This window comes from Mytilus californianus, unplaced genomic scaffold, assembly GCF_021869535.1.
Source record: "Mytilus californianus isolate M0D057914Y unplaced genomic scaffold, xbMytCali1.0.p SCAF_15, whole genome shotgun sequence".
Lineage (NCBI taxonomy): Eukaryota > Metazoa > Mollusca > Bivalvia > Mytilida > Mytilidae > Mytilus > Mytilus californianus.
Genome location: NW_026262637.1, coordinates 6,353,234 through 6,375,254, shown reverse-complemented (window position 1 = coordinate 6,375,254; position 22,021 = coordinate 6,353,234). Strand labels below are relative to the sequence as shown.

The window sequence follows — 22,021 nt, the reverse complement described above, 5'->3', positions numbered from 1 at the left end:
CCTTTTTATTACCAGATTTCATACTTGTATATTTATATTTCATTTAATGCTTTATCATTACAAAGTATCTAAATTATATAGATTTTGGTATTTATGATTTATTCAAAAAGACATATATAAATATACAGAATTTATTTATCTCTTTTTGAATAGTTGAAAAATTGTAATTACCAAAATTTGGAAACTTTGAACTTTACATATATAGTATTTAGCAATCTGCTATTGTTGACAGCTGATTAAGGATTGTCTACAATTTAACCGTACTAAATTAAGTCAAATACATATATTTAGCGTAGTTGCCATAATACTACAATGTCATGATGCTCCAGTTAATGATGTTTTCCGAAATAAATAAAATAATTGCTTAAGGTCTTTTTTTGAACAATTATACATGAATTTTGTTTAAACTGTTTCCCTTTCATTAAGTTTAGATTATTTTTAACGTTATTACATTTGGCATCCATCGTAAACCAGTCAATAAACTAGTATTATCTGTGGTACGCATTCTGAATCTCAAGCAGAATTGCTCTTGCTACAGATGTTCAATGTATAATTATGTAATTTTTTTACTTTTACATTCAAGCTGTTCATAGCCGTGATCGTCTAGTCGTTGGTACTGAAAAACATAACTGTGACATTAACAGTGCCAAGTTCAAACCTTGTACCCGAATTGAAATTTTTTCATTGTAATTTTTTTCTCAACAAAAATATTGTTTTAATCTTAGAGGTATTATATACTTCATTTTCATTTAAAGGCGATGATTTTGTTTCTGGTTTTACAATCAAAGAAGTAGTTTTACGGTCGTAGCTTATATATCACACTTTATTCAAATTAGAGTCCGTTCAATGTTGACGTGATGTATATTTGGACCATTTATAATCAAACAAAGAACAAAATATTGATAGTACGATATCATTATAAGACTAAAACCATAAGTAAGTATTTGCTATGATAAAAAGGAAAAGTCCTTGTACGTTAAAAGTGACAAGTGTAATGGGCATATGAATGTTTATTTTATCAAAGAATTGCACTTATATATACAATTCCTTGATTCTCTAGTGTTTAGAACTAGTGTGTAATAGCCACAATCGTACAAAGACCCATCGGTTCATTATAACGATGTTGAAAATCGACCAATGTTCAAACCTGACATCGTGAATAAACTCTGTTTTAAGATATTTCCATACTGCTATATAACTATAATCAAGAACGTTCAAATGTAGAACATAATCTTCCTTAAAAAATAACGCCCAAAATAAAACAATTGAAATAAATTTGAAAAGAACATGAACAAATCCAGACATAGTATATATATTTTATTAGATAACAAAAGCGAATTATCTCTGAGACAGACATACAGTTTATTGACATGTATTGACAGTTGTGCTCTTTATGAGTGTTATTTAAATATTGATTTATGTCAGCAATCGTAGTATAGTGGTATCATGCATAGACTGAAGACTCTACTGATTATGAAGAAAATACGCGCGAGTTCGAACCCTTCATATGCCACTCGTTTTTGAGAGGATAAAAAATCGTAAGTTAAAAGTTTAAAGTTACAAAATAAGTTATCTTAAGTTAACGAAGTGGTCAGTGGATTCTTGAAAAATAATCTATTGTAAGAACAATAGACTGACGTCAGAGAAATGGGTTAAGTTAAAATAATGTAAAACGTGTATGACAAAGTTAAATCTGGTAAATACATTCACATCGTCGGAAAATAACAAATTTGTTAGTACGATCTTTAGAAACTAGAAGAAATTTGGGTTGTAAGGCTTTATTCTTCAGAACGTAACGAGTACAAGTATGTCGAAATTTGCCGGGAGCGTCTTTTTACCACAGAACACCACAGAATACCACAGAACAACATTTTTTTTACTACAAAGGTTATATCTTCATATAAAATATTCATTAATCTCGCAGATTTCTTAATCTAATGAAAAAATGTTAAAAGAAAAAGCGATATTAGAATATTAGCACTTTCTATCGATCAGATCAATATTTTTCGTATCGTAATACTCGCTGGTCAAATCCGTCAGATCAACTTTTTTTGTAAAAAAAACATGTTTTATTTATACAAAGTTTTTATTGTTAAACAACATATTTAATAAACTCGCAGATTTCTTAATTTCACGAAAGAATATTGTAAAACAAAAGAGATTTTAACACTTTTTATCGATCAGTTCAATATATTCAAAGCGTTTATTGGATCATATTGATCGTGCGGTAAAATTTTTTTGCTCAAAACCATTTTTTTAAATGTTTATTTTAGAATTTCATTATTACAATGCATTTGTTTAGTGTTTCAAAGGTCTCCAAATGTAAAAAAAATTGCCAAATAACAAAAAAGTTATATGATCATTTTTATCTCATCCAGTCAATCGTCATGTCATTGGTGTAACCCGAATTTAAGAAATAATGTAATTCTGAATTATTAGATTTGCATTTTATAAAGTAATTTTAATGTTCTGTGGTATATTTCAGTAGTTTTATTGTAATGTGTGTAGTTCTGTTGTATATTTTGAGTGTTCTGTGGTGTTCTGTGATATTCTGTGGTGTTCTGTGGTAAAAAGACGCTCCAAAATTTGCCTACAATATTAAAAAGTAAAATCACAAAAATACTGAACTCCGAAGAAAATTCAAAACGGAAAGTCCAATATCAAATGGGAAAATCAAAAGCTCAAACACATCAAACGAATGAACAACAACTATCATATTCCTGACTTGGTACAGGCATTTTCTTATGTATAAAATGGTGGATTAAACCTGGTTTTATAGCTAGCTAAACCTAATCTACCAACTGTTAATGTCCTGCAATTTACCTTTGACGTTTATTGTCACATCTTCACTCCAAAACGATACGATATAAATTGCAGATTAGAGGATCCATGTTTTCAAATAAGTCACAGAAGCAATTTTATCAATTGTGAAATGTATGATCTTTTTAAATAATGAATTATGTTTTAACTAAACATTAGTTAAAGACATCTTAATTCATATTGCAGGGACACGGAAATAATTAATTCAAAATTTCCCCATGCTATACATTTATCAATAAAGAATTTGATAGACATTGCCAAAATGGCTTTGAGTGGGATCCCGTCTTTGGGGATGATATTAAAGCTAGGGAAACTAGCTTTTGTATTTGTGGTAGGCTGTTATTGTAGCACGAATTTGTAACATCCGTTTAGACATTATGGTACCAATATATAAGATATTTGATTTGATTTAATTGATGGGAATCTATCTCAAAGTTCGGTATTCCAATATACAATAAAAATAATCGAATTGACAAAGTCCAAATTCTTTAATGGAGTTCAAATATAAAAAATAAGACAATATTACACATCATTAATTTTCAACCAAAAACAATATAAGGCTTGTTTATTACTATACTGAAATAAAATAACACTAGTTGATATCAAGCGATATCCAATTTTCACTTATTATGTACCTATAATTGTAATTTAAATTTGAAAACTGTAAAGATAACTTTATATGTTTACATTTAGAGCAGACATTCCGCGTTTAGTACCTGAATGTTATGCTATGAAAACTCTTTAATAAGCAATGTATAAAAAAATTGTTTCTTGGTGCAATAATTCCCCCCTCGATTTATAGAAAAAGAAATATAAATTATTATTATTTATTCCCGTTTTTGTATTTGTAGAGCCCGCATCTAGGATGTGGGAGCTCTATATTTTCACTTTGTCCGATCAACAGTTGATGTGAGCGCAAACACTTCAAAAGTATAGGTAGGAGGCCATTGAAATTTTGTACAGTTGTTGTTCATAATATATAGATGTGCATGTTGTTTTTTTATTTTGTGAAATTCGGCTAATTGATTTTGGAATAATGTTAGTTTTTGTTACAAAATCACAAATGTCTTTTGTAAGCGCAAATGTTCCAACAGTTTAGGTAGGAGGCCAATGAAAATGTGTACAGTTGTTGTACATACTATATAGAAACTCAACTTACTTTTTGGTGAAATTTGGCTTGTTGATTTCGGAAATCACAAATTTGGAGAAATGTCTTTTGTAAGCGCAAAAGCTCCAAAAGCTTACATAAGAGGCCAGTGAAATTTTGCACAGTTGATGTGCATAATGTGTAGATGTGCATATTATATTTTGATGAAATTTTGCTCCTATTTTTCGTTAAAATTCACAAAATTTAAGAGGCATTTTCATGTAGTAGAATGTCACAAAAAATTGATATATAACAAAGGCATAAAATGCTTTACAAACCAAAATTTAGTTTTCTTATTCTGATAATCGTATTTCTTGCTAGGATTTAAATGTAAAATGTATCATTTGCTTTTACAAGATGATTTTCTTTGTCAAAATTATTGGTTTAAAACCATTTACAAAAATGCCCACCAAAATACATTTCAAAGCCAAGCATATATTCATTGAGAACACATTAATTGTCGTCCAGAATTTTCTGGTGTCAAAATGAAAATTGACAACCTTTGCTTTGTTTGCTTTAGTCTCTTTGCCTCTCATAAAAATGTGCAAGTGGGGCCTTTGCTGACATGTCAGGTTTCTCTAGTATTGTGTATATTTTCCTATAATGTTTTAAAACTTTTTCTATTACAAATAACCGATTCTTTTTGTAGAGAGTACTATATGTCCTTAGCAACAACTTTGTCCACCGTCTTAATTCTCATAATACAACTGGAACTAAGTCATAACATTTAGAAATTAAACAATATGCTTCAATTCACCTTGCAGGCTCTCATTATTGGATTGGACTGATAGATCTTAAAGAAGGTACATGGCGCTGGACGTATGATCAATCGAAAGCTGCGTTTACAACGTGGTATTCTGGTTACGGTGCCAAAGGCACTAACACAAATTGCGTGTTGTTTGCTGGCAATAACACAAATTGGTTTGATAACGATTGTCATTACAAGACATACTACATCTGTGAAAGCAATTTCTGTAAGTTTTCTTTTTCTTTCTTTTAAATGTATTCAACAATCAATTTGACGCAATTTCTTGTATAGACTTCTCATTCATGATATTTATACATAATGGTGTTAGCTTAGGGGAAGGACGTTAAATACAAATTTAAGAATTTAATTCACCTTTTATTGTGTAACGTTATATTTCAGAAAATCGTTAATTTAACAAAGTTCCTTGCATTTAATTCATTCAGCTACTTATTGTATTGTCTTTAAATCTAAAATAAAAAGATATAGCAATAATAACAACGAGACATCTAACAACTTGAGACCAATGACAGAGTAATATGACACTACAAGTCACACTAGTGCCTTCATCAATGAGCAAAACCTATACCATATAGTAAACTATAAAAGGTCCATTCATGACAAAATATACAATTCAAATGAGAAAACCAACGATCTGATTTATTATAAAGCAATAAACGATCAACAAATATCACAGACATCAACCAAAAAAACAACTAACAAAATGACTAAAGACACAAAGTACTCGAAATTAATTAAAAACTAATTAAAATTAATAAGTATATGCTTCTAAGACTAAAATATCAATACGTTCATGTTAAAACGTCATAAACAGTTTGAGAAATCATGACCTTGTGCAATGCCAAAAGTATGGCCACGAAAGCCGTTGCTTTTAAATGTATTTCTATGGATAAATACTGGTTGTATTTTTTCTAAGGTAATTGTGTATCCTTTTTTTCTATGACTTATTCTTCAACAACACTATGGTCAAAAGAAAAGAAACATAAGAATAAAAAGCTGTTTATGTTCAACCTATATAATTTATTTCATTTGTTGTCTTGCTTTAAACACGAACCATCCAAATACTAATTGCATACTTGATTCACATAAAGTAAAAAAGGTCGAAAATTCTACATCAGACGTAAATTTGTAAATGATAAAACCTTTGACAAAGAACTATTGAATAGTGACTTAGTACCACTAGTTTTCTATGTAAAATATAAAAAATCCATACTTACTTTATAAACCTCTTATAGCTTTGCCTACAATATTGATATTTACCCATATTAGACCATGTTGAAAGCCAAGCCATGTTTTTGATTACTAGTGAAATCACTTCTTATTATGTCAAATTTATTTTTCATAATTCCTGTATGTATTTTAACTTTTTGCATATTCACATTTCTTTTGACTTGCTAATTATGTTCTTTTTAAACGTTATTTCGTGAAATACATTTGAAATGAATAAAACTTTTCGCTTGATATTTTTAAATTGTTTCCTTTTCAGGTTTTTAAATGATCCACTAAAGAGAAAACACAAGAACGAAGACAACATGAAAGGACACTGCTATACATGTTGAATAAAATGAGAATAAAATATAGTCTTCTATTTGCAGCTCTTATCCAAATATATACATTGCAAAATCAAACACATCGGGAATGTTTAGTTAATTATTTGACAGTTTTGAAGATATTATTTTTGACACATGTTACGTGTTGGTCTATCTACTAGATCTTAAGACTGCATATCAGCAGATGCAGCACTTTGAGCTTGATTTCAGTGATTGAAATCATTCTTTACCCCTCTTTAGTATCTTTTTACTTTTACATGTTTTCTTTGTAAATTCGATATTAGAGATATTAATACGTAGATGTGGTATAATTGTCGATGAATCAACTATCGCCAAACACCAAATGACAAAGATGTAAACACCTTCATTAGAGGTCTATGTAGTTCTAATATCTACCTTTTGTAATTTACTGATTGGGAATAAACTGGAGGAGGATTGGTGTATGAAACCTTAGTTTGAGAGTTTCCTAGTTCGTTGTTGTCTTGAATATAGCATAGCTTTTTATAAAGGAAGTTGTTGCTGATAAAATATCCTTCAAAGTGTGTCTGTTTTAATGAAGTAAAAACTTGTCTAGACTCGGGATGACTTAGAACATGACTTCTCGTATAAAAACTTTGTCATGTCTATTGATAAAAACAATATGGGGAATTCTTTGACTTCTTTGTCTTTTGTGTTTGTTTGTTTTTGTTTTGTTATGTGTGTAGTTGTTATTCAAATTTAAGGGTTGCTGTACATATCAAAACAGGAAGATGTGTTACCAATACTGATAGGGACAGGAACATAGAGAATGTCGCAAGGTTAACTATGTTTGCAGGCGCCCAATCTTGTGCTATTTAAACAAAATATACAACGCATTCGTAGTCGTATATATCAATATACATCGTCATTCTATACTTATACAGAGTAAATATTTAAAATTCACCTCGGAACGATAAAGACCACGACATATTGTATGAATAATTTCTGTTGTTCACTGTAAATAACACAAAAACATCAAATATATTGGGCCTATAATTTGGTACGCCAGACACGCGTTCCGTATACAAATAAAAAAAAAATCGGCCAATTAAAATACTAAATTGAAGAGCATTGAGGTCCTCAATTCATTTTGCCTTCCTGATGTCTTTTCGTCATTTCTGTCGTTGGGTTGCTGTCTCATATTCTCGGCTCTTTCAGTTTCGTTATGGTACCAATGTTTTCGTTAATTTATTTGTTTATGTATTTTTTGTTATTCATTAACGTGCAGGTTGACGGATATTTACATAAAGACACTTTGTTTGCAATAAATGTGGTTCCATTTATTCGATTATTACATAACCGAATGTTTACTTACCATGAGCATTATTACGGGCGACACTAGTGGATTATGAACTGCTAACCCTTCAGGAAAACCTCAGGTCACTTCGAATTTTTGGTTGGGTCCATGTTACTCAGTCTTTAGATTTTATGAAGTGTTTTGTGTATTTGCTTGTCTTTTCGTTATCTTTCGTATTTCACCATGGCGTTTTTAGTTTTTTCTTCGCAAATTGTGAGTTTTGAATGTCCCTTTGATATCTTCCGCATTTTGCTTTTGTTCAGCTTAAATGAAAACAAGCAATTTATAAGGCAACATTATAAAACGAAGAAGAATAACAAGTTTCAGAATTGCAATTACGATAGAATGATTGGAGACGAACACTAAATTTTATAAAAGGACATGTATCTGCAAATGTAGCAAGGACAACAGGATTGCGAGATTAAATTGTCACTTATCCTGGTGACCGAATCTTCACAAAAAAGTTTAAAATTATAGAGGGCAACAAAATCAGCAGTTGATGAAAGACAAACAATATATACCATGGTCAATGTAAAATAAAATAGACAAAGGGACAAATTACTTTCCACAAAACAATCTATTTATAAACTAATTCCTGAACAACATGAAATTACAAAACATCGGGAAAAATTATGTGCTTTGCAAGGTTAGAAAATTCTGGTGCACTTGTGCAACCACCGTATCAATACTGAACAGAAAGCACGCAATTTTCGACTACAAAGGATGTTGGGTGTTTATCAACTGGATGCTCTCCTTCCAATTAATTACCCATAGGTACATGGAAACTTTATAACTCTGCATTATGTTACAATTTGGAAGTTTGACCTATTAACTATTTTCAATAGTGTCGCCGATCGTATGACAATTGAAAACTCATTTGGAAGGATGATGGGATGCGTTAAAGTGCATTATATAATCAATATAAATATGGAAACGTTTTCCTTCGTTAAATTTGATATCCCGTAAACTGTATTTATGTAGCCATGTGGCAAAGTTATCGTATTTGCATACGTTTTGACCTGTCTAGTAATTGTTTTGCATATTTAAATTTTTCAAAAATAGACATATTTTCACTTTTAGGATTTTATTATCCTTCAGAAACAGCTAAGACTTTCCCTGGGTTTTTGTGGAGTTTGTGTTGTTCAGTCCTTAGTTTTTTTATATTGTGTTCTCTTTACTGTTGTTTGTCTGTTGGACTTTTTTGGCCATGGCGTTGTCAGTTTATTTTCGATTTATACGTTGAATGTCCTCTTGGTATCTTTCGCTTCTCCTTTTTCTAAGAAAATATTTTATAAACATCAGGTTTTATTGATTTTTGATAGCTTTAAAGAATGAAGATTAACGATTATTAATGAATTACAACTTTCTTCGAATGGCACAATTCATATTAAATCCCAAGCTACATGTAGATAGGGCCAATCCGAATTTCCATGTTACATTCTGTAAAGGATATAAGCCGATAACAGTCCATTCTGTAAAATATTGGACAGTCCTACTATACATGAAAAAAATATATATTCACAATTTTCCCGTATGACAGCAGGCCCCCTTTTTCCCTCCTCGTTCACCAAAATTTATCTCGACTCGGTGGTTGTCTTGCAAGAGACGGTTATTGTTAACACAAACGGTACCATCTGAATATTTTTTCTCTTTTATTTGCGTATTGATGTCCCTTTTTTTTCGTGTTACCGAAACAATATTTTGTCTCTATTTCCCTTTGCAGATAATGCTTTCTCTTTTTTTCTTTCAAAACAAAGCATTGTAGGTGTATATGTCTTTGTTTCTTTGCTTAATGTATAATTATTGCTTCAATCAATTTTACCTCTTAGATTTAAACTAAAGTGAAGTGTCTGAAACTGTTTGGAAAGTACATTGGAAAGAAACAAATGTAGTTCGTATTTGGTGTTCTATATAGTAAAATATTGAAAAACAAAAATAAAACTTTATAAATGTTATGCGTCTGGCGAACTTTTCTTAATTGAAATTTAATAAAAATATATATTACCAAATATTCAAACAGCGATAAGCGAAACAACATAAACAAAAGGTTCTGATAAACATATTGATCGAAATATCAGGATTTAAGATAGTGTAGTTATATTGCTGAAATCCTTCAAGGTTCCTTCGTTCAGCATTTTTTTCCAATACCTTATTGCTTATGCTTGTAATCTTTGTCATCTTCATCAGTAGTCTTTCGAGCTTCCAAATTCTCCTTTTTAGCTGGCGGAGTTTTTACCCGGTAAACGTGTGCTTTCCTATGTTGTTTCTTTTCCCTACAAATCATTTCTGTGAGACTTTCTCTGAACAGCTTAGACATTATGATGTACACCCAAATATTGAGGAGATAACTCAAAGTCAAAGACATATTACAGAACTTAATGCCAATATCCGTCTTCAGTCATATTTGGACATCTGGATAAAATGAAATAAAGAAGAAGAGTATTGAACCTGGAAACTCTCCAATGACATATGATAGCATGATAAGGATTAGCATTGTGGTGGTTCTCACTTTATTTTTTTGGTCTGAGGACCGACCAGCTTCTATCTTCTTACGACTCACAGTAACATCACATATTATCATACAAATTATGATTATTGTTTTTTGTGCGAAGATTGTGAGAAAGCGAAGGATGTTATCCACGTTCAGATATTCAAGAAAGGCATCATCACTTAAAATAGAATCTGTGTCACACAAATATGATGTTTTATTTTTCAAAGCTTTCAATTCACCCAATCCCGAAATAAAAATGCGTGGAAAAAATACAAGGACTACTGCTATAATGGACACTAATCCGCATAAAAGTGTCGACTTCAGTCTGCAATAACATGGTCCAGCAAACGGAGAGATACAGATAACCCAGCGCTGCACCGCAATGAACGTCGTGGAGTATGACAATATAACGTGAAATACCCTCGCTAAGTTAAAAGTCACAAACGCTAAATAGCAATCGTCGCTGTAGGACAAAACCACAAACAAATATCCAACAATGGACAATAACGTACTGAAAAGCATTGTCAACGTGTCGTATAAAGCAATCATGGACAGCAGAACCGTTATAGCACTTCTATTGGTCGGTGATAACCACGTGATAGCTATAATACCATTAGAAACTAATACAGCAACAAGTAAAACGATCTTTGTAATCATCATCTCAAGGGATTCGGTAAGAATAAAACATGTCGATATGCTGAAATATAAGTAATTTTGAACATATCTATAGAACGATCCAAGCTGATGTTAGGTTAACCCTTAAAACATTAGTTTAACCTCACCATCAAGACATGTAAAACCAACAGCCCACTTTTAAGCAGCATGGTATGACAATGTTCGCCATTGGAAATTGTCAGGAGTTAAGATATAATGATTTGATTAATTAACACAAATATACTTATATGCTATATAAATTTGACAGAGCATTTTTTTAAAACAAAATCAATTTGGCGTAAACTGGAGAAAACATTTAAGTCTTTCAAAATTTATTTTGATTTACTGCTGTACTGTATCTTATTTAGAAAATTGGTAATTCAGTTTATTATTTTGCAATTTCCTTAGTTAGCTTTCGGTTAATCTAGATAACTTCAAATTTCTCATTCATATAAGTCGTTCCAGCTAAACAAGTAAAGAGCAGGATGGCTCGAAATAATTATTCTAGTGATACACTTTGGTCTGAATGTTTTAGTTGTTATTCAGGTAGAAACATGCTTATAATTAGCATGGTCCAACATTACAATGAAAAAAACAGTCTAACATAATTATAAAGGGCTTAGTAAAATTAAATAAATTAAAAAATAGTTCTCAAATGAAGCGAAAGTTTCAGGGGTTAGTATTAAAAAGTTTCAAATATATATTTCTGTTCACTTTTTAACATATTCGCCTCCGTTAAAATAAAAATGACTCTCTATTTGTAGAAGCGCTTGTCTACATGAACCTTCAGTAGAAACACTCAAACAAACAGTTATTTGAAAGCCAGGGTATATAATTACACATAGATACTTTAGACGCTACATGTTCATGTATAATGATGATCTCCGAAACAATTTTGTTCTTGCCTTATGCAGTTTGAACCTTAGTTAATGATCATTTCTAAATCTTTCAAAGAAAACATTATAAAAAAAATCCCTGGTAAATTCTACAGACGCCGTTCAATTTGATTGAACGTTATGGAATATCTGATTCATAGATGACAGATGTGTTCCAATTGTTGTAACCACGTGCACAATCCGGTCCTCTTTTCCTGAAATGTGACCTACCGAATTAAACTTATTACCGAGATTGTACTTACATGAGCAACACGTCAGGTGCCACATATGGAGCTGGATCTGTCTACCCCTCAGAAGCACCTGAGATCACCCCTGGGCTTTGGTGGACTTCGTGTTGCTCAGTCTTCACATTTCTATGTTTGTTTTGTATACTGTTTGTCTTTTGTCGTTTTCGTTTATTGCCCTGGCATTGTCAGTTTATTTTCGACTTATGAGTAATGAAAGGTATGTTTAAAATCAAGTCAATATTGGAGAACTGACTAGCAGTACACCACCAGGAGCGTTATCGAACAATTATCCTGTCATTACTTTTCTTTCCACGTATAACTTTTATTATAGTGTCGCTTGTGTGTTTTTTACCACTAGGCATTTTGCACTGAAACACTGTCAGCAATAACCAATGATTCAATCAATCATTTAGAACGTGTTATTCTATACAATTATCTCGGTCTCGAGATCTGGTGTGTAAAGTGAAAAAGCAAAAAAAATAAATGCGTGATAAACTAATTCACTGTTGACATCTTTAAAAACTGATGACCAATGTCCAGATCATCATAAACATTAGATGGGACAAGTAAAATAACAAAGATACCGAACTCCAAAGAAAATTCAAAACGTAAAGTCCCTAATTAAATGGCAAAATCAAAAGCTCAAACACATCAAACGAATGGACAACAACTGTCGTTATCCTGACTTGGTACAGGCATTTTCTTATGTTGAAAATGGTGGGTTTAACCTGGTTTTATAGCTAGCTTAACCTCTCACTTGTCTTGTATGACAGTCACATAAAATTCCATTATATTGATAACAATGTGTGGACATAATAGGTAAAAAATGTCAAAAATAGGGGTACAGCAGTCAACAATGTGTAAAAATCTTAATCACTATAAAAAAAAAACAAAAAAAAAACATTTACAGAAAACAAATATACGAGCACTTATAAGTAATAAGAATGATACTCTACAGAATTTCGTTTATACTGCATGAACATAAGTTCTTGTATACGTATATTTTTGAATTGATCAATATTATTTAAGATTGAGATCACATGAATAAGAATAAGGACTTCAAGTGTTTGTTTTAACATCTTTTCTCTTGGGAAAATGTTTTAACAGTTCTAATTTAGTGTTTGAGTTCATGTCAATAAGTAACTTCTGAACAAATCATAAAATGAAAAGGAATTTTTACTTTTACCGATTACTTACAGGATACTCAATACTTCAAAAGGAAATAAATTAAAAAGGGGAGAAGAAGGAAAAAATTCTACAAGAAATCCAGACATTAAGATCAATTCGCCAATCTCTAAACAATCTCCAAACATAATAAGACAACTTGATTCACGATGCATGCATTGCACAAAAATAATCGAACATTAATTAAGTATGTTATCGCTCGTCCTATTCAACTGTGCCATTATTTCCTTTAAAAAAAAACCATCAGTTTGAGATGAAAAGAAAACTTGTCAACGGATCATGGTCAAGATAGCCTGAATTGGTGCAGACACAAACTATGGTGGAGTCAAATCAGTTTTACATGCGCTAAAACCTCTACCTATATATTTATATATATATATATATGCATCAAGTGTGATACGATATTTATTCACTCGAGACAATTAAATTTTCAAATTTAAAACGCGAGGCTCGCCGAGCGTTTTTAATATTTAAAATTTAACTGTCGACAGTGAATAAATATCGTGTTGCACGAGATTTGGTGGTGGAATCTGTTTCTCTAATGATTTTTAGACGATATGCAGATAATCATAATTCTTCTTTTCAAATGATCTACAAAAAGATGTGTTTTTTCTATGTGACATCATCAGACATGGTCGCCTTTTTTCATGAAGTCACAATGGGAATTTCAGAGAAAAGCAAGAAAATTATACGTCATAATCGAATTTTGACCAATGGCAAACTGAGATCAAAAGAACCACACGTTGATTAAATAAAAATAATCAACAGGTCAGGAAAAGTATAAATCTAGTAAGAGTTAGAGAAATATATATTTCGTAAAATTAAGACATACTATCAATAAACACATGCACACTGCAGCTGCTAAGAGGATGACCCCTAACTTGAACAAGGAAATAGAAAAGATAAACATGATATTGTTAACAGGGTATAAATTTGCTACCATCTACAGGAAACTATCTAAGGTAGCAATGTCATTGTTTTTGTTGGATACAGCCGCTCAAGAATAATTATTAAAAGTATCAGTCCTAACAGTCTTTTGTAAAGTCTTATCTTCAAATTCGGCGGCAGTATAAACGAGAGGCCAATAATTGACAGACCATAGGAATTGGAACTTGGAAGTTCTTTGCGACTTTCATGTAAATTTAATAAGTCAACGGCCAAGTTAAAACATTAATAACCTCTAGAAAACATGTGGTGAAAACTTTAAATTCTCAATCCAAACATCGTTTTTCTTTTAAATATAACTTTCTTGGAGGAACACCACGATTCAATATAACGAGTTTCGTGCATGAACTAAACGTATCACAATTAAATCTCATAGGGTTAACATAAATTACTATAGAAGCTTCGGAAGCATGCAGTATCTACGTGTAAACCAAGGTAAGTATTTGTAACCGATGAAGCACATTAAATATTTGTTCCCTGGCTTTGAAAATTACTTCTAAATGATAGGTATTTGATACATTCTAGCTTTTTCGATGATTCTTACTCTGCTTGGAGTTTATGCATTCTTATAATATCGTCGCAGCCGTTCTCATTTTGGTGGGAGTTCATACGTTTTTATGCTATCATCGCAGCCGTTCTTATTTTGTTGAAAGTTCATGGGTTTTTACCCTGTCGTCGCAGCCGTTTTCACTCTGCTGGATGTTCATGCGTTCTGATCCTGTCGTCGCAGTAGTTCTCACTCTGTTTCGAGTAAATACGTTCTTACACTGTTTCTGTTGGGAGTCTATGCCTTCCGATTGTCAAGGTTTATCATAAATACTTGAATTTGTTATATTTCTACTGACATGCTGATACCATCGATATGACTAATGTACCCTAAGTAACACATAAATAGGTAGCAATAAAATTAGTGAACACACCACTAAATTATAAAATTTATGTATTATTTTAAACTCAGTTATACTTTCAAGGCATGCATTGGACTGGGTAACTTGAATCGAATATATCACCAGCAGTTCAATTATGTTGCGTAGATAAAACGGTATATACAACGTATTAAAGAACTCCAGGAAATGCATTTTCTAAAAACTTGAAATTTGAAAAAAAAACAGAATGTGGCTGGTGTAATTTAGTTTTATCGAATAACTTTAATAAACTGGAAATTTAAAAACTATTTAGCAGAAGTGGGTCAAGACATGATTTTTCCGTGTATGTGGCATGTGCTTCATAATGTATGCTCAAGAATCAAAGATGGAAAAGCCACAAATAAAAAAAACGCTGGCTTGCAATGTATATGTAAATGCTCTAATCTGATATTCGTTTTTGAATGATTAATCTTATCCGTAAATTGTATTTTGAGGCATGTTATATCCCTGGTTGAGAAATGGATTATTATATCGGAAATACATAGCAATAGAAAGAGTTAACGGAAATAATTCAATGAATAACTATTTAGTTTTAAAACTAACTAGTTCAATAACAAGTACATTGTACGTTTGGAAACAATTAGCTAGTTATAATTATAATACACCGACATATGTAATGAGCAAATAAATCATGTCGAGAATCAGTACGATTCCCAGTTAAAACAACAACTTCCTTCATATGCATGCTATCTGAATAAATAAAATTGGTTTTAAGTAAAAAAAAGAATATTATACCCTCAATATATGACTACAAAATATGTATACTAGTATCTAAGGCTAGTTTTGTAGAGCGAGAACAAATTAACAACTACTACGAAAGGAATGTAGACCGGGATGAGAGGCGGAAACGTTAGACTGGCACTAGAAAGGAGAGTACCTTTTATGCATACGGACTGAAATTTTGCCTATCTACAGGTCAACTTTGCATCCCAGAGTGCTGGTTTGTAAGGGTTCTTTGATTTGGCACTCTACCTAGTCGAGGCATTGGAGTTAAATGCCACATTCATACCATACGTGACTGTGTATTCATACATCCTGCTCGGCCAAACGAATGCCCCTGTGAAGCAAGGGTTATATTGGCGGACTTAAAAAATCCGGATATGACCTTATTTTTTCACCCAGAAACTATTGAAAAAACTGTCTATTATGAATATGACAGTTGTTTTCAATTCATTTGATGTGTTTGAGCTTTTGATTTTGGCATTTGCTTAGGGACTTTCCGTTTAGAATTTTCCTCGGAGTTCGGTTTTTTTGTTATTTTACTTTTTATGACTATCCATGTTTTGAATTAGACAGCTTGGAAGAACTCCCTAATATACGGTAACGAGTTTAGAATTTCAAGCAGATATAATTATCAGTGACTGCCTATTAAAAAGGAGTAGGGGCGTTAAAGCCCGGTTTTGGTCCAAGAAAAGGAAATGTTTGACAATTATTCCAAATTTGCACATAATGTAAGGAAATGCACAGAGTCGAGAAATATAAATGAAAAACTTTAGATTTTTTATCTGATGACGTCACAATTACGTCATTATCTGTACCGTTTTCATGAAAACAATGTAAAATACAGAATTTATGCAGTTTCCATCGTTAATTCCATTGTGGAAACACCGTGCGCTGCCAAGAAACAACAAAATAATTTAAGAGAAGCTTTAATATAACTATTGACATAATCTAACCAAAAATAAAGTTGTTTCTTGTGTGCGCACATACTTTGCCAATCTAAAATATACTTTAAAATTGACTTAAAACTAGGAAAATCAAGAAATTATACAACATATAAAAATTTCGTCATGGTTTGTTGCCATGGTAACTCGTTAAATGTAAAATTTGTTTTTATTTTCTGAATACCATGTACCATTGTCTAGTTAGGACAAATTTAAAAACATGTAGTTCGGATCAGTTTTTCAAAATGTTAAAATCTGTTACTTCATTTTAAGGCGAAAATTGTATCCCCCTTGCATTGATTTGTTTGAAGATTTTATGAACGTTCATGATCTGCTCATGATCAGTTCTAAAACATAGTTCATCAACTGTTGATTTGGACTGTTGAACTTTCTAGGACACGCCCATGAACCATATAGTTATACATAAGAAACATTTTGATTTTATAATTGGATGAACTGTCCTGAGTTTTTCATGCATTTTAACGATTCTCTAAAGAATCTCGTGATTATTTAATCATTAAATTAATCAAAGTTTACAAAATGAGATCCCAATAAGATTTTGATGAATAGCTGACATGTCAAAGTACCATATAAAGAACTCCTATGAACATTGTTTTCATGAAAGGTCTTGAAAAAATATAAATCTGAAATTTCGTGGTTGTATGATCAGGAACCTTTGACAATTATTAATAAATATCACATTCATTGAATATTGCTTAATTTTTGTAAAAAGTTCATACAACCATGAATTTTAATTTTGGTTTTTCAAAAAATAAGAAAAGTAAATTCAAGAATATAACTGTGATGATGATGATAAATTTGTAAAAGTCAACAACAGATGTTTATCATTTAATACATGTATTTTACAGTGTTAGATAACATTGATTTATGTTACAGCTGGTTTTCCATTTGACAAATGAAGTACATGTATATTTCTATTTGTTGTTATCGATTTGTCAAAAAACAAAAACAAAATAATATATAAGAGGTGTTTCCTTTACATAATATCAATCAATTTAATCTGCATCAGTCTAGCTTTACCTTTCTTCCTTGAAAAAATTGGATAATTTTCTTCTTTGCATTTGGTACAGAAAAAAGATGTCTTGTGGCATTGTTGGGCATACAGAAGGTGATGTATTTAGCCTCTGGGCACGTGCCAGTCTCAAGCATTTTTGGGGACAAAAGGGGTAAGCATCAAGGTAGTATGATGCTACATTCTTGTAAATGTATACTGTCATGATTGTAAGCTGAATGTGATGCTATTTGAAACAATCGATGTAATGCTCTCATTTCTAAAGAAAAAGGGATAACCATATTTTTTTCTAAATTCCCTGTTTACCATGATTCTATAAGAAATATGTAGGCTTTTACGATATAAAAGTTCAAAAAAACATTTCTGCAATTTTATTCATATCAATACATCTATGTCCCATTTGGCGAGTGATCCCCAACCTATAAATTTTAGCTGCTAAGCATTGAAAAGCCATTTATCAATCAAATCACATGCCTTGGTAGTCTTGTGGCAGTGTGTCCACTTAGAAAGTGGACGGTCGTTGATTCGAACTTTGGCCGGATCAAACCAGACTTCAAAATTGGTATTTGCTGCTCCCTCGTTAAGCGCGCGTCATTCAGGAATAAGAGCAAAGACTGGTCAGCTTGCAGTCGTAATAATGTGTCTGAGTCGTTTGCTGCGTCTTCCTGTTGACTGTTACCTTGTGAACTAGCTCGTTACAAATCCTTCTCAGCGTGTCAGGGTTTATATTCATATCACGTACATTATTATGTTCTCGTCCGGATTTGCATTTAATTTGCCACATGAATTTAAACAGCGATCCAGTCATCAATCTAACATAGGACATATTTGCTGCCGGGCATTGAGTAACCATATATCAATAAAATCACACATGACAGCAGTTTGGGGATAAATAACCTCATTTCAATGACAAGGAATTTTGTAACAAAAATGTATCATGATTGATCACAACAAAGTAGAACGTTTTATTTTGCCTATCAATTAATTAATTCTGAGAGTGCAGGGAAAACCAGGTGTATGATTCCACGTCGTTCAGAATATGCACAGTGGTCTTATGTAACTGTCAACTATAAACGCAATCCTACTTCAAAGACATGAGATGTTTTCTATACCTTTGATCCAATCAGAAACTAATGCTGGACTCTAGTTTTCATACAAAATATGATTGAGGAATGTTATCGCCATTCCCACAGCTGCATTAGCATAGTGCTTTCGGACTTTATCTCAATGCGAAGGTAAAGTGAAATAATAATAATAAAAAAAACCCGATTGATGTAAATAAACGGTAAACAACTCTAAACTCATTTCCCGCGAAAAATTTGGTGCAATGACCTACAATGTAAAATGTCAAATATAACTTCGTAAAATATATATGACTAATGAGGCAATAGTAGTATACTGCAATAGTTATAAATCGATTTAACTGAAACAAACTCGGGTCACAAACCAAAACCGAGGGAAACACATCAACTATAAGAAGAAAACAACGGAACAACAGACACACTGACCTGCTACAAAAACAAACTAAGTAAGTTTTAAAATCAAAACAAACAAAAAAAACAACAAAGTAACAATAAAGGCTGCCCACAGCTTTCTAGATATGTAAAATGAATATACACAAATGATGTGACTGATAACAAAGTCTTGACAGATTGCACATGATTTTCAAGCCAAGTTGGAAAATGTTGTTTGTGCTGTATTTAGACCCCTTTACCAAGAAAATTGTTTTACATGCACACGTATAAAAATTGCGGTTTTTATCAAACGCAATCATAGTTTTGAACGTTGTTTTAAATTAAGACTTGTTTATATTTTTTCGTTTGGGCTTGTATTATATTTGCCTTCGGGTTAATATAATCCGTTCATCCTATTTCTACTCTTCAAAATTCAAGAGTCTATCCTAAATTGAGGTATATTATATGGCCTTCCAAATACCGTTTCGATTCCTAACATCACTGAAGAGACATTAATTGTCGAAATCCGGATATGGTGTACTAATTTTTGCACCTTTTGTTTGCGGTATATCATCTTTTCCGCAAGTTTATTGTATTCCGTTTGGTATAAGATTAATAGTAAAGATCCATTTTGTTACATCTGGTGATCCGTTTATTTGGCAATCGCCAATGGCAGTCAGCAGGGTTTAAGAACATCTTTTGTTCGACCTGCTAGTCAAATGCGTTTTGTTAAAATATACTTTTTCACTTTTTTGGTCTTTTGGAAAATGTTGTTTGTGCTGTATTTAGACCCCTCTACCAAGAAATTTGTTTTGCATGCACACGTATAAAAATTGCGTTTTTTTATCCAACGCAATCATATGTTTGAACGTTGTTTTCAATTTAGACTTGTTTATAAATATATATATATATATCATCAGATGTCCATTACTCTAGTATTTTTCTCTAGTAATGGACTTCGGATATGTATATTTGGTGTACTAGGATTTGTTTTACATCAACCTTTAATAATTTCCTTTCCAAGGGCAACTAAAAAGCAAACACAAGAAAAGCAAAAACACACTAAAAAAATGAAAAACAAAACAAACAAACATACAAAAATCAAAGGAAACAATATAGCGACACAAACAAAACCAATAACTGAAGTAAATAAGTATGTAAATAAGTAAGTAATTAAGTAGTAAGTAAATTTTAGTCAGACATAATATGTACACATTTGCATAGTAAACATAAGCTCTGTAGAGTAACCGACCTAATTGACACACGAATGAATACTAAGGAAGATGGCAAAACATGATATAAAGAAAAACCATTAAAAACAAAGATAAAAGAAAAATATATTGAGAAGCACTCTCACATTAAAAATAGTTAAACAAGCTGTGACAATTTCGCTGTCAGTCCAGGTCAGTATGTTAGAAAATCCAAAAACCGTCCGACATTGCATATTTTCGAAATACTCCGAAATGCAAAAAAAGTGTACCCAACTAATCCCTTTATATTAATTAGGTTATGGCCTATTGTCAGAATTTTGTTATGATCATCATTTGGTGAAGTGATGCAATTAAAAATTTTTCCCGTTTCCGTAATATTTATTTTTTTTTCGACGCAATGTATAGAAATAATTAAGATTAGATGTTTGAATATTAACGGGCAAAATATAAAACTTGAATTAAACAGTGTATAAGATAAATATAGCAAATTTGATTACCTGAGAAAATACTGAACCTATAGGTACAATTTCATTAACTAGAATATATGTATATTTTTAGATACAAGTGCGTGTGTTTAATTTTCAGAACTGTCAGACTTAAGGGTTTTTATTAAAGATGGATGATATTTATGCGAATGGATTTCAAGATTCATAATTATTTGTACTGTGTTGTTTTGTGACTGTTTAACTTTTATATAAAAGATGTATTATATCTATTATATCATTGAATATACACACTTTGATTTGCATTTAAATAATTATTCAACATAGAACAAGTATGAAAATTATGAAGCTGCAATATGATATTTTCAATGACAATGGAAAAATAACATATTTAAAAAGGCAATAGTAGAATACCGATGTTCAATAGTCATAACTCGATTTAACTGAAACAAATCCGGGTCACAAACCAAAACTGAGAGAAACACATCAACTATAAGAGGAAACAACAGAAACACTGAACTGCTACAAAAACAAACGTCAACTTACATAAAAACGGACTATGTGATAACAATTGCCATATTCCTGACTTGGTACAGGACATTAAATACAAATACAATTGTGTACTGAGAAAACAATAATGCACAAAAAACGAAATAAAACAAAAAATGATGAAATAAAAATCGATCGTTCGAACGTTCCCAGTTCCAGTACCAGTTATTACCGTAAGAAATTCGCGGTTTTTCTCAAACAATTCACCATTGTAACCAAGTAACAATTGCCATATTCCTGACTTGGTACAGGACATTAAATACAAATAAAATTGTGTATTAAGAAAACAATAATGCACAAAAAACGAAATAAAACAAAAAAAGACGAAATAAAAATCGATCGTTCGAACGTTCCCAGTTCCAGTACCAGTTATTACCGTAAGAAATTCGCGGTTTTTCTCAAACAATTAACCGGAACTGCTCTTGGATATATTCTTTTATCATAAAAAGTGTTAACAAAAGTTACAATTAGGACCATAGATTTGGAGCGGGTTAATGTTACTATAGTGTGTCAATTTTTGCATGACATTTTGTTGGTACGAAGACCAGTTGCGGTCATTTATGGATCCAGTTCTTAAATTATAGAAATTCCTATTATTCCTAAATATTGGCTATTCTGTGGCAAAAAGGAGGAGGTTTGTGAAATGAACAAACAATTTCGGTACATCTGAACTGAATTCGAATTTATGTCACCTGGAAACAACAAATTGCTCTGCATTGAAGAAATTCATTCTAAAATAAAAAAA

General features: G+C 31.6%; 1 protein-coding gene across 12 annotated transcripts in view; it reads left to right on the top strand.

The window, feature by feature from the left end:
• The window catches only part of LOC127725278 (perlucin-like protein), a 216,163-nt gene that overhangs the window by 47,897 nt on the left and 146,245 nt on the right, over positions 1 to 22,021 (top strand). For 2 of the 12 annotated variants that reach the window (XM_052232161.1, XM_052232162.1), the window contains exon 4: positions 4,732 to 4,941. The exons of 8 other annotated variants lie outside the window; for them this stretch is intronic. In XM_052232161.1, the coding sequence (XP_052088121.1) occupies positions 4,732 to 4,941 (210 nt within the window). Of the gene's footprint in view, positions 1 to 4,731; positions 4,942 to 6,219; positions 6,310 to 22,021 lie in introns of those variants that run through there. 2 more of the 12 variants (XM_052232158.1, XM_052232157.1) reach the window with 2 other exon arrangements.